This window comes from Camelus bactrianus, chromosome 14 (assembly GCF_048773025.1).
Source record: "Camelus bactrianus isolate YW-2024 breed Bactrian camel chromosome 14, ASM4877302v1, whole genome shotgun sequence".
Classification (NCBI taxonomy): domain Eukaryota; kingdom Metazoa; phylum Chordata; class Mammalia; order Artiodactyla; family Camelidae; genus Camelus; species Camelus bactrianus.
The window spans coordinates 47,969,101-47,983,393 of NC_133552.1; the positions used below are offsets into that span (position 1 = coordinate 47,969,101).

Sequence of the window (14,293 nt, forward strand, 5' to 3'; positions counted from 1 at the left end):
AATACTCTTTATAAAGAAAAAGTCTAATTATTAATTTTTTAGGGACATCTCCTGAATGAATTAGTTAAGATTTTTTTTTAACCTGCAAAAAAAGGCAAATCAGCAAATCAGCAAAAGAGGAGCCAAAATGAGCTCTTACAGGATTCATATGGTTACGTGGGTCAAGTGCTCGGTTATTTCTCCCCTGATGGCTATAATTATCTCTGAAAAATCACCAAATCTCCACTTTACTTTAAAGCAGCAACCACAAGATAATCTTATAGTTACAGTGAAGCTATTTCACTGAAATGCTGTCCTTGACATAAAATGGTTTTTTACTGTGAAAAACAAAAGGTAAAATAAGACAATACAGCTCAGTTTAATTTCAAACGTTAATATATTTTCTATTTTATATTGAACATATGCATCTGTAACCCCTTATTTGCAGCAACTATCACATCCTCATAAAAGGGGCTAAATTTGTAAGATGCCTCTTAAAATAAATATTCTTTTTTATAAAATAATAAAACTTCAAATAAATATTCTTTACACTAAACAATATGTTGAAAAAATTAGAAAATAAAGGTTGAATTTTACTGTAACTGTACAATATACATGAAGTCCAAAGGGAAATCAGAGTCTTACAATAAAGGCTTTCTGTAAGGCAAAATACAATCTAAAAACATACTGATTGATTCACATTCTTCCGAATGTACAACATATTAGTATAATATTTTGTGACTGTGCCACGTAGTGTGGCACAACTTGTTTTTCACAGTTGCAAATATTATTGTATATACAAAAATATAGCACATTATCTCTGGAGAAAACAACGAGGGGGCTGGGGGAGTCATTTGCTAATTTACAAATTTTGCAAGTACTATTCACAAACAAAAACTTTGCTTAGGAGTGTCTGTTGCTTTAGCTTATGCAACACGTGAGTCGCCAAGATCTGTACTCCACACTCTGAGCTCCATTAGCTGAGTTCTAACAAGCATATCAGTTAAAATGGCACATGGACAAAAAGCATTTCACTGCAAACACCAAAGGATATCTCAACCCTCTATTAACAGTGCCAAGATTATAACTGTTTAGTTGGTTGCATATGTGTGTGTTAAAAAAAAAAAAGGAACAATTCTTCTTACTGCAATATTCCTGATTAATGATGCTATGTCGGTTTTTCAAAGTTCCTGGGTGGGACAGTGGGAACTTTGCAGCAAACTGTGTTTGAATTTTTACAGCGGCATCCAGGCCTGTTCACCCGGTCATAACACCCCTGGCACAATTTAAGGCAACCCTTGGCTGGAAGGTAACACCATAAACAAGGCAAAAAGAGGGACATGACCCCCATGGCCGACCAACGTGTACAACAGTGAGACTGGCTACAGGAACACGGGTTGTCAGCACAGTTGTCCTCGTCATCGTTAGAACAGTGATAGAAGAGACCTTTCACACAGCACACACAGGTCCCATAGTCAATCACATTCTGGGCCGAGCAGAGGCACTGCTTGTCGCAGATCCAGTCTGACGGCAGAGGCCTCGGGTACGTGCACTCCTTACACTTGCACTTGCCGCAGTCCTCACACCTGTAGGCGTGCAGCCCCAAATCTTCCTTGCTCAGCGGCTTAAGCTCACCTGGCTTGAGCTCTGATTTGGGCTGCACCCGGATTATCCCGTCAGCAACAGGCCCGGAGGAGAAGGATGAGCCTAACAGCCTCTGTTCAGAGGAACTGCTGCTGGTGCTTGTCCTGGTACTGCTCCGAGACCCCGAGCTGACCGTGCTGATGGACCTGGACAGCGGGGCCCGCGCAGAAGCAAGGGCCTGCGAGGGCTGGAGCCTGGGAGGCTGGCGGTGCTCGGGCAGACCGTGGAGTCTCTCATGTTTGTGCTGAGCGGAGGGGCGAGGAGCAGGCTTGAGCCCAGGTCTGGGGACCACGGTCGGGCCCTCTGTGTACTCATTGGTGTTTCGGATGGCTCTGATCTGGTCCAGAGACAACACATGTACCTGCTGGGTGAGGGCGTCTCTGGGGTCGGGCTCCCCACGCTGCCTGCCACCGTCACGGGGTGCCTGCAGCAAGGGCTGCGACCCGCTGCCACTCTGAGCTCTGGCCTCCATCAGGTCTTGGAAGTGTGGTCACTCCAGCAGGCTTAGAACACATCTGAATTCCTGCGGGAACCAAGAGGAAAGAGACGATTTACACTCCAGGATACTTCCCACTCTCCACCTACCTGAGTTAACTCTTCACTTCCCACTTCCCCTAGAGAAACAGGACTTGAAATGGAGTGGCTATGAGGGTATTGGAATAGCCATCTGATCAATGCCTGTACCAAAAAGTAAAAATTATGACTAGGTACTGACAATTCTTTAATCCTGTGATGTGTAGTGACACAAAGCCGATCTTTGTTCCAATCACGTAAGTAACAATTCCTTATTCAAACAAGCATAAAATTTGCAAGGTTCAGGTTCAATGTAAAAATTGTGGGAAAGTAATGTTGGAATATAACATTGCCAACTGACATTTTCAAAAGCTGAATACCTTTTCAAATTTTGAAATAGGTTTAAATTGATCATGGTCATTTTTGCCTTAAGCATCAATAAATACAGCCTAGAAATTCTTAGCTTTTACTTTCAGTCTGCTTTTATTTCAAATACCTTGAACTATGATTTACCTAGTATTCTGGAACTTTATGAAACTCCATAGGATGAATATGACGTGCAAAATGTATTTCCCCCCAAGGAATACTTATACATTTTATATAACAATCATGCATTATCATTAACTATATGGTAGCACAAAGTTATAGAATTAAAGACATCAATTCAAATCCCATTAGATGCCAGGAAGACAATCAAGCCAACTTACACAACGAGCAACAAAAAGACAGGAACTAATTTTCTTCAACTTCTTAACAACTTAAGAATCACGTATTTTTCAACCTGATAGCCTAGAAAAATTCTGTTCTCCCTGTTTTAGAAATAAATTATGTAAGAATCTTAACTGCTTTGCCCGTTTCCAAAAACCTAGTAATTGAGAACATAAACTGATCAGTGGTAATAGAAAGTGTTTTAAAAATTCAAGTGTCACATCTCAAATCTATCATCCTGACAAGTAACAGCTTAAATTGCCATCTCTCTGTGAATTCTGAAACTACCATCCCTTTGCCAAGTCTACAATGACTGAAAATGCGCAAAGGTGGACCTGCAGCCAGTCTCCAGTTTTCAGAAAAGAGACACAGGCAGGTAACATACGTATTCCAATTAGGAAAAAAAAGCAGAGCTGGAAAACAGATCTCTGCTGTAACAGAAAGGCAGACAGGACAGCATTGCTCTTTGCTTTCACTCCATTTATCGGCTCTTTATCTGCGCCCCAACACCGTCCCCAGCAGGTGGGACACTGTTGGAGCCCCAAGGGACTTTGCTCCGGGAGGACCGGCACAGGCCAGAGGCCAAGCTAACCCCCCTGCGCACAATTCCGAGACAGACAGGCGAGGGGCGCGGGCGCCTGGGAAGGGGACGTGCCCTGAAATGCTAGAGCACGCTTCTCCCTCCCTCCCTTCCCAGCTAGATATCTCCCCCACCCCAGAGAACTGCCTCCCAACTCCAAGAGAGAGAGTCACTCCACCCTCAGGCAGAGGTCACGCAGCCCACCACAGGACGTTCCGGCCAAGGCACTGAACGTCGGGCACTGGTTTCCAGTCCCGACGCAGCGTGGAAGAAAGCCCTGCCTTAGACACACAGCCCGGAGACGGAGGTCTAACTCAGGCACACCGGGCGACTCCACCCTGCGCTGACCCAAGGGGCACTGCCTGCAATGTGCACACGCCTATATATTAAATATATATATACACACACGCGCGCGTGCGCGTATATTTCTTGAAGTCAAAGAAACATACTACTTTTAAAAGAACTTTCCAGGGCCCCACTGCACAGCCAGGAACGCAAGACCCGATCCCTGGGCTGGAAACTTTCCCCGCAGATTTGCTTGCAGTTGGAAGTAGCATCTTTAGAGGAAAGAGGGACTTTAAAAAGTGATTTCAGCTGATCCCTCGCCTCCTTCGCAGCGCCCCCACTTCCCCTCGAACCCTCGCCAGCTTTGAAAAGTGCTTTGAAACCCCCATTAAGAACAGTGTGTGATCAGACTAAAGATTAGGGGAAAAGGACTTCAACACAAGCACAAGGGTGGGGCAAACCGACACAGAAAGCGCTTTGTAAAAACGCACACGATTCCAAATTAAAAAAACAGGCAGCAACAACAAAAAAGTAGATCAGTCCATCAAAGGGAAAAAAAACCTAGCTTCTTTTCCCACCTATTTTCAGGTAATGGAAAATGATCACGACCGCTCGATGACTTCCTGTGCTGGGTCAACCCAATCTTCCAAAAATAAAAAAAGCGTGACCCAGGCCGACCAAGGCGAACGGAAAAAAGAGAAAGCTGCACTTCCGAACCGCAGAGACGCGGCGCCAGGCAGGGCGACGCTCTCACCAACTCCGTGCTCCCTCTGTCCCTCTGTCCACACCGTGCAGAGGCGGGGGGCTCCCCCCACCCGGCACTCTGTCCTTTTTTCACCAGCGGGGTCTCGCTGCCCCCGTGAGGCGAGCGACCCGCACTCCCCTGGTCCTGGCGGCGCCCCTGCCTCAGGATAGCCTCTCCCAGGACTTGCCTTCCCCAAGAGAGGAGCAGGTTAGAAACGCGGGCGCCTGCAAAACACAAAGTTTTCCCTCCCTCTCCCGCTCTCAGCGCCCAGTTCGCGTGCAGTGCACCGCCGGGAGCTGACCTGGGGCTAGCCGACCACCACCCCAAACCCCCAGAGCACAGGCACGTGGGGTCCTGGGGCCGGGGACACTGCACCGGCGCGCATCGCAGCCCCCGTGGAGGCAGGCCAAGCCGGAGGCAAGACACATTTCTGGGCTGCTCCTGGGATCCCGCGGGGAAACTGAGGGGTTAGAGAAAGGCAGGCGGGAGGAGAGACAGACCCCACTCTCAGTCTGGCCGCACCTACTCCATGTTGCCCACAACACGCCGGCCACGGCGCAAGGAAGGGAAGAGCCAGCCAAACCCGCCTCACCGTGTTCGCGGCTTTGCACCAACCCCTCTCCGTTGGATTCTGTTCTTCCTGCGATGTGCAAATAAATCCAGCCCCGATGCGAACTTTCCCCCTCTTCCTTCCAAACTCTTCTTCAGTCTAACTTCAGAGCAATCGGCAGGGGGAGAAAAGGAGAGGAAAATCCGGAGTCAAGCGTCCAGCCGATGAACACTTTGGGCTTTGGGACTGGAGGCGACCCCCCTTCTAGAAGCGCACGCGGAGTATTTCCTCTTTTTTCTCAATGAACTGGAGGCCGAAGCACCAACAGCGAGTCTCTTTTCCTGGCTGATGAGCAAATGAGAAAAGAAAACAGCCTTATAGAGAATCTAAAGCCAGATGGCCAAGTCCTATGGCCCCGGCAGGGTCGGAGCACAGGCAGCGGGCTGGGCCGGGCGGGCGCGGGGGCCTGGGCGCTGCGCGCTCCGCCGGCCCCTCTCCTCCGCTCGCGCTGCGGCGCGCAGCTCTTGGCGGTGCAGACTGGGCGTTGTGGAGGCACGGGGGCGAGGCCGAGGCGGGGGCGGTGGGTGAGGAGGAGGAGGAGGAGAAGGAGGAGGAGGAGCAGGAGGGTCTGGGGCCCGGCTGGGGGGGCTTGCCGTTGGCCTGCGCCCTCGCCTTTCCGGAGGAGGCAGGGAGCTCTGCGGCGGCCTCGGCAGCAGTAAATGGCGTCATGTGGATCCGAGGCGGAACAGAGCAGTTGTTGTCCCAGAGGATATATCGCATCCGGTCCCAGCTCATTGGCTCCGCGGGGCTACATTCACTCACACTCCAGCGCCCGCCAGCGCTCCGAGCCGCAGGAGGCATTCAAAAGGGCAACCGCGCCGCCCCGCGTGTCCCCAGGCCAGTCCTGCCGCCCGGGCGCCGTCCTGCGGGGTGCCCGCGGGCCGGCTGGGCACGGCGGGGTCAGTTTACCTAGTTTCAAGGAAACACTGACTTTAAGGTTTCCCCAGAGGCCATGAGGACGAGCGGTAGCTCGGACTGATTTTAGGGAAATTTCTCCTAGCAACTAGGATAAGGGAACCAACATTTAAAACTAATCCGGGCAGGCAGTGTTAGCATTAAAAACAAGTTGCAGATTTTAGACTTTATTCGGAATCCATTTCAAGCTACCTCTCCGCTTTTCTGTTCCCCCCTCGAGGGGGCGACGGGGAGAAGAGAAGGGGGAGGAGAAGGGGAGCGGGAAGTGAAGTGGGAGGGCTATTGGTTTATTCTTTGTCTACCGGATTAACCCGATTATACACCAGGCACCAGCACAAACCGCCTCCCCCACCTCAGAGCCGCAAACGAGAGGAACGGAATGCAGATTCGGGTTTCAAGTACCTTCTGCTGTTGCTGGGATTTGCTTTTGATTGTGTCGATTTGTAGTTTTTCGATTTTATATTAGATTTTATTTTAAAAGAGGAAGTTAGCCACAGATGGAGACTTTTGGAAGATCTTTCTTACTCTTTTGTTTGACGCAATTGCAGAAGGAAATTCTACAATCTAGGCCTTTTTAAAATTAGTTAATTCAGTCATACACATATATACACGATTACTAAGGGAGACATCATGGGTTTCTGAAAAGCGGGGGGGGGGGGGTGTTGCTATTTCATTGAAGATTTCCTCCTCCACTTAACCAGAAGCGTCATCCTTCATTTCCGATTATCCTTGTCATGTAGAACATTTCTCAAGAAAATCCTATTGTCCATTTTGAAGGTGGTCTGGGTTTTCTTACTTAAAAAAAATAGAAATATGAAGATTGAAAATGCACACATTATGCACTGCTCTAACTGCCATCCATTAAGTAAGAAATGTCCTTGCACCTGGGAGAACCAGTGGGAAATTTACACCACCCTTCCAACATACTCCTCACATTGGATTCTAATGATTTCCAGAATGGTTTTACTTTACAGGGAAGTACGGTCAAAACTCCCGAATAGCACCTGCGAGCTTGCCGTGCTGGGGTTAGAATTCTTGAAACAGTGCTAGGAAAACGTGGTGCTAGATTCCCCCAGGGCCGGCTCCAGCCCACATCCGTTCACAGCTACCCTGGCATTCGCTGCCTTCTCCCGAGCTCTCCTAGAACGTCCCAGGCGCGTTCCTGGCGGCACTGCGCTCTCGCCCTGCCTTCTCCATGTTTCTCTAGCGCTCTCCCTCCTCACCCGGGGTTTGGAACTAGAGGTGACAGGGGAAGTGGCATGCGTTATTTCCGGGCGCTGACCTACGTCCCCCAACCCCTCCGGTGAGGGTGGAGGAGGTTACGTCGGGTCTGCTCCTCGACGTCCCTGGGGCTGCGGACGCGGGAAGACGGGGTCTCCCTAGCGCACACCATTCGCCCTATGCCCCAGTGCTTTGAGCCTTAGGGTGAATGCAGGCGCCGCTGTGCTCACGGACCGTCCGGCCACCAGGGGGCGCCCACCCGGCGCGGGGCTGGGCTGCTTTCTTCCCCTGGACTCGACGAGGGCAGGCGGGATTGCCTTCCAGAGTGTACCTCCGGCCGGCTGGTTCACAGTGAATAAAAACACATTTATAATGTAAGTGCAAGAATTACCATCTCCTCGGACACATTCCGTTTGAATGCGAAATGAGGTACCCAGGTGCAGTACCCTAGCTTTTACCAAGGGGGGACGGAGTTGGGGGCCAAAGCCGGGGCATGCGCGGCTGGCGGGAACGCGCCGCCTGCGTCCGCCCGACAAGTCTCGGAGCAGGTGAAAGAAACGCTTCCTCCCGCTTCCCCTGCACCCGGTGACTGCTTTTTCCGAGACACTTGTGCCCAGGCTATTCTTCCAGCGCTGCAGGAACTCTGTGAAGACACGTTGTTCTGGATCAAAGCGTAAAATGCAATTTAAATTAGGAGCTTCCGGCTGGTTAGAACACCTTCTATTTTTATTGGGTCAGTAGGGAAGAATCTAGGAATTTATACTTATCTTTCATGAGCTAGAAAGAATCCCATGTAATCTAATTCTTTCCTCCCTCCCCCACAGCCGCAGGCTTGCAAGCTGGGAAAACATTTAACCTATAATTTAAGCACAAGGTAAAAATGAGAATCTGTTGGATTCTTTATAATTTACTCCTTACTATTTATTTAGTGCATTTTATTTTTCGGACGTGGTGTATAAAGCAGTATACTGTGGCTCCAAAGTTTACTTAGTTTAGTCCCAAAGAGGAATTATGTTTCTCTGGACGTCTGTGCGTGCACACACAATGAAATGTTTGATGCAGTTATTGTAATGTGTCCAAAATTGATTCTCATGTTACATTCCAAAATTATAACTGGGGTTCATTTTGGAAGATACTTTAGAATTTTGAAAGAATGTTATGTAAAGCTTCACAATGAAGCCCATTCTCAAACGTGTTGTGGAGAGTTCTGGAGAGCTAACCATGATGTGTGAACAGGTGTTTCTGTTTGCCTAATGCTGAAAAACACCAAATCCTTGCAAAGTCGTGCTGCACCAGTACACACCTCCAAGTTCTCTGGAGGCACCAAGTAACGTGGCCTCTTAGTCCTAGCCACTGAACAGGACTGTGTGTCGTGCTTTTGGGATCTTGTCTCTGCTTCATTTAATTTTCTGAATTCATTCTTTAGATTTATTTCATTTTATAATTGATTATCTTTAATTTTTTTTTAATGAGGCAGCATATAAACCTACGTGACTTTTGCCTCCAGTCTTTGTAGAAGGCATTAATAGGGATAGCGTTGATGTGCTTCTTTACAAGTAGGTTGTTGGCCAAGTTAAGCCCCATATTTTCACGGTGGCACTTACTCATCTAAGCTTCTGGTTTATGTTGTAGTCATGGGAGAATGTAGTTTTAAACAACTCTAGTTCTAGTTTCTTTGTGCAATTGACCAAACCAGTTGACCTTACTGGGCTCAGACCTAGTTTTGATAATCAAAGAGATACCTCGCAGTGATACAAAGAAAACTGATTATTTGGTTATTTTGTTAGTTTTATAACCAAGGCAACTAATTTATGTGTTCATATTTAAAGATCGGCCAGAACACAATGGTGTTACTGCTTTCAAGTGTAACAATTCAGATCTTTCAGCCATTATTTCTCCTCATATTCCAGTTGCAATAGTAAACTTAATTTATGCATGGACTCTTCTGGGAGTGACCTTTGTAAGTTAAAGGGCTTTGCAATAATGGACCTTTTGATTTGGCAGCCAGGACTGTAGTCATTTCGCTTTTTGAATTGCTTTGATTCTCCAAATTCTATAGATATTGCCTCTTGGAGGGAACTGGGAGTGGCTGTGATAGGAGTTCAAAATAGACCACTTGAGTTCTTATCTACATCTCTTGGAGGACTGGGGAAAGCTTATCTCTGCATCTGACCTTCTTTGGTGTGTCCTTTTATCCTTAACTAAATGGGGGGTGCAACGGGGGGAGGGGGGAGCAGATCTGGAGTTATCCTGGATAAGAGGAGTGGTTTGATGAGTTGATCTTGAACTGGAGCCTCTGGTTGGCCTAGTCTTTTTCAGAGATCTTACATTCAACCTGAATCCACCTGATGGTTTCTACTGGTTAATCAATTTCCCTGCTAGCTCTGTGCAATTATTATTACAATTTATGCAAAGTCAGATGTGGACTGAAGTTCTGTAACAAGGCAAAACAAAATTTCTCTGCTGACCAACATTTTTCTCATTATATTTCCAGTATATTTATCTTCTGCCCTCAAGGTCAAGCTTCTTCCTTTGTAGGACTGATGTGTGCAGAGAAAGTCTAATCAGTGAGATCACTGCATTGTTGCTTTGCCTTTTCCCCAAAGCCCTAGGTTTGCTAGTTTTATTCTGTTTGTTTTTAACAGTAGATGCCCTTTGTTCTGGGATCTTTTTAACCCAGATGGTAAAGCCTCATAAAAGTGAAAATCATAAATCAAAACGAGGATTTGGATATTACCAAGCTGAGTAGCAGCAGGAAGATTTTAGCCTCTGAATAAAAAGGAGGTGTTGGTTTTATACTTCCCATTGTGTGGACACATGATCAAAAAGGCACAGGAAGTTCAACCTGTTCTCTAAGGAAGATGTAATCAAACAGATTCCACGATAGCTATTCTTATAATCCAGAGGTCATAATATCCAGGCTGTCAGCCAGCCCTGAATTAATCTCAGTTAACAGGTCAGGTCTAAAAATGTTCAATTTGGTAAACAGAATATAAGTGCATGCAGATTCAGTTTGTTTGTTCCTTTGGACAGGAGGCGTTTTGAACATGCAGTGAATTATGAATCTTTGAGAATATTGTGGGGTTATATAAAACAGCTTTTCTATACAAACTCTGTATTCAGTGTGACTCTTCAAGATGCTAGACCACTCCAAGGATCTGAAGAATCTATAACAGGACAACCTTGGACTTCTTTGTTAGTGGACTTGAATTGAACTAGAAAGATTCTTCACCACCTCATTCTTTAAAAGAAGAAAATACTCACTCTGATCTCTGTAAACATTAGATACTCAATAAGTATTTTTCAATGAGTGAATGAAATTAGTGGATATAATTAAAATAAATAAATATTTTTTGCCTCAGTTTTCTAAAAGCAGATAAAGAGTTTTTGAATTTTTAGTGGCAGAATTTAAGACATTGTGCTAGCCTGGAGGTTACTATTGTATTTCGTATAAGTATTGGATAGTAACTGAAGTAAGTTTGTTAAGGCCATGATTTTTAATTCTTTTTTGTTTTTTTTTAACATTTTTTATTGAGTTATAGTCATTTTACAATGTTGTGTCAAATTCCAGTGTAGAGCGCAATTTTTCAGTTATACATGAACATACATGTATTTATTGTCACATTTATTTTTCGCTGTGAGCTACATGATTTTTAATTCTTGAAATAGTAAATGTTACAAAGTTAAAAAAATTTTGAAAATTTTATGTATTTGGAAGGAAGTTTATAAGGGACATCTATTCTAAAACTGTGTAATAAAGAAAATAACAAAAAAAGTTGATCATAGGCAGCTGGGGAATATAAATAAAAGTAAACTCTTAAGAATTTTTTACTTTAAGAAGTGCATCTGGCTAAAGTCTAACTATATGAATAATTAAAATTAAAATTTAGAAGTTAGCACTTTGCTAACTTTAAGAATGCATTTTTAAAATAGCTCCAAGAAAGCCATCAAATAGTGAATGATTTTTGCCTTTCATGTTCTATGTGAAAATCCTCTTGCAGTTTTGAGAACCATCTCACTCTGTATACAGTGCAGAGACATACTTGCATTCTAAAAGATGTTAAAAGCATGTACAGGGAAAATTAGATCTTCCTCTTTTTTTTTTTTAAGCTGTAATTTCTAAAGGAAAATGGTAAAGGTTGAACTTTTAAATATCATAATAGGTTCCAGAGGCTTTGGGAGCTCAAGAATTTTGGAACGGGGTTCAGTGCAGGACATTTTGGGCAAATCTGATCAGGATCCCCTGTTGCTTAAACCCCGACTCTTGGCTTCTCCTTTTTCCTGGGGTAAAGATCCAAGTCCTTAACCCAACTTCCTGGTCCTACAGTCCAGCCCTTTTCCCTGCCCAGCCTTCTGTATGTCACACTATCCTGTTTTCTGCCTTGCAGCTATGACTATTTCCTTTTATTTGCTCAAAAGTACCCCTCTCTTGTAACCAGGACCTTTGTATATGCAATTCCCCTTTTCACTTTTCTGGCCTTTTGCTGGTTTAAGTCCTACTTACCTTTCAAATCTCTGTTGTCTTTCTTTCAGGAAAGCTTTTTCTGACCCTTTGACTAGGTCAGATGTCCCTTGTTCCTCTCCTGACCTTCTCTGCTACAAATATACGTGTAATTGAGTGATCATTTATGAACTGTCTCCTTCACTGCATTCTAAGTGCCATGAGGCCTGGAATCCAAGCCACATGTTGCCTGCCATTCTATCCCCAGCACTGAAGGGCCTGGCACATATCAGTCACTTAGACATTTTAAAATAAGATGAATGAGTGAGATCATTAACCTTAGTTCCCATCTGTAAAAGAGTTGCTGTTAGGATTGGATGATATAAATTAGCTACAAAGGCTAGCATATGGGGATGCTCTGAATAAGCAATGATAATTTCAGTTAAATTGAGCTTGGTAGTTTATTGGGTAAAATGATCTGTTTTGCCTCCATATTTTCAAAAAGTTTTAAAATTACATAGTGAGCACAATTTATGTATCTTATTTGTTTATACTTACGTAGGAATTAAAATAGAGATTTGGAACAAGTTTCAATAGCTATATTCAGCTATTAATAGTATTTCTATAGAAACCTTAACCTTACATTGATTTTTGTTTTCATGTGTGACTTTCTTAGAGTAGGTAGGGAAGAAGGGACCTATTTAGCTGATGTGGTTGTTTCTGACTGAAGTGTCTCCTCATCGAATTGCTTGTTCAGCAAATCTAGAGGCTTGAAAAATGTGAGTTCTGTCTTCTCTGAGAGTGACTTCAACATTTGGGCTCTTATGCAACACTGAGTCTTTAACTGTATATTTTTGGGATGGAGCCTTGTGTCGGCAGCTCCATCCCCTGTCAGGTAGAAGGCACACCTTCACTTACATTTAATGAGGCGTGGCAGAGGGATTTGTTGTACACTAGAATGCTATGATGTTTTGTTGTTTTAAATTCTTTCAGTTATGATCCTGTGAAGGTGAATGGACAATGACTCAGAATAATAATATTAGAGTCTTAAACTATATCACAAATCCTATTCTCCAGCATTCTGGACAAAACTTAAACACAGAGCAAGTACTCTCTATTGTCAGCGTGGCGTGGCCTTCTGGGGGCAGAATTCCTGTCTTCCTGGCCTTAGTCTGGGAGCTGCTGGCATTATCACTTTGCTCAGTGGGTTTGAGATGGGAACTAGCTAGTTTCTGACTATAAGGAGCTAACGATCTAAATGGGAGAGAAGACTGACGAATAGTCATGAAAATTCTGGAAAGCCGTGCAAGGGCCTCTACTAGGTCAGTTTTCAGCCGGGTAATTTGATGCTTGATGGTTTGTTGGCTCTGCAGAGTTAAGGAGGCTCCGGAAGGAGGCAGCCTCTGAGCGGAGCAGTGGGCTACTCGTTTGATCTCTGTGTGCCTCAGTGAACAGGTCCATCGTTCTCCCATTTCGGCAGTACAAACTCTAAGTGGCTTATTAAGAAGCTAAAATTCTCTGAATATATACCAAGAGTGTGGGTGAAAAAGACCTTTATGTCTCTAGTACTGTAACTTTACAATGGAATTCAGATAAGACAGTTCTAGACAGAGGCTGAAATATTTGAATTTCCCAGAGGAATCCTCAAGTGTATTCAAGACATCATAGGAGCGTTTCAACCTCACGCAAGGCCAGGGTTTGTGGCAACAGACAAATGATTGTCTTCACATTATTTGGCATCCTTATCTCACGAATTTCATACAGTTGTTAAAAGAAGTTGTTTTTATGCCCTAGCTTCTCAACCACTTTTCAAGTTATTAGTGGGTTATGATACTTCAGAAATCTAAGATCATACCAAATGTCCTGGGCCCATGGTACCTAAGGGGCAAAGGTCACTAGCTTTATGGCTCAGCAGGGACTGGGAGGAATTTAGCATGCTTTCAGTAAGACCGTAGAGATTTAACCAGCAATCTCTCGTATATTTTGATAACCACGTTCTATCAATTTATATAGAGTACTTTGTTTCAGAATTATCCAGAGATAACTGACTCTGCTCTACTTTTCTCTCTATGAATGCCTCCCAAAGGACAAATGGATTAATTCAATTTTATTTTGTTCTGAATTACATGTTCACTGTAAGAAAAAAAAAATCAAACCGTTTTGAAAACTATAAAAAAGTGGAAACCTCATTAGTGGATAATATTTGGTGAATATTTCTTTTAAAAATCCTTCATTGCTAGTCAATAGATTTCTGGTTTTTGTGGGTTTGGGGGATAGTTGTTTTGCCAGAATAAATAATGCTGTGATAAGCATTCTTGCTCGTATCTTCACACATTTGTCTTATTTTCACACATTTGTCTTACCTTGTTAGAGTACATTTTTAGAAGCAGTTTTTTGAGTCAAGTTTATGCATATTAAATTTTTTGATTATATTGCTAATAAGCTCCCTAAAGAATTACTCCAGTTTACATTTCTAATCCTAGTTTGTAAAAGAGACTGTTTCTCTGTAAGTCTTACCAATAGTAACTTTTGTCAACATTTTTAATCTGTGCTTATCTGATAGGTGAATCATGATATCTCAGTGTTTCATTTTGTCTTTCTTTGTTTACTTCTGAAGTTAAGTATATTTTTTAATATTTCCTGGACACTTGC

The 14,293-nt window shown here is 44.2% G+C and overlaps 1 protein-coding gene and 1 long non-coding RNA gene across 2 annotated transcripts in view; one reads left to right on the top strand and one right to left on the bottom strand.

The window, feature by feature from the left end:
* Positions 1 to 1,095: 1,095 nt before the first annotated feature.
* On the bottom strand, positions 1,096 to 5,715 carry SPRY2 (sprouty RTK signaling antagonist 2). Its single transcript, XM_010966343.3, has 2 exons — positions 5,047 to 5,715; positions 1,096 to 2,146 (listed from the first exon to the last, which is right to left on the bottom strand). Exon 2 carries the CDS (start codon positions 2,093 to 2,095, stop codon positions 1,148 to 1,150), a length of 948 nt encoding a protein of 315 aa, XP_010964645.1. The 5' UTR covers positions 2,096 to 2,146; positions 5,047 to 5,715; the 3' UTR covers positions 1,096 to 1,147.
* Positions 5,716 to 7,602: 1,887 nt separating this feature from the next.
* Positions 7,603 to 14,293, top strand: part of LOC123611690 (uncharacterized) — a 120,369-nt gene continuing 113,678 nt past the window's right edge. The window contains exons 1-2 of the long non-coding RNA XR_012511742.1: positions 7,603 to 7,933; positions 8,025 to 8,074. This is a non-coding gene — a long non-coding RNA (uncharacterized LOC123611690). The remainder of the gene's footprint in view (positions 7,934 to 8,024; positions 8,075 to 14,293) is intronic.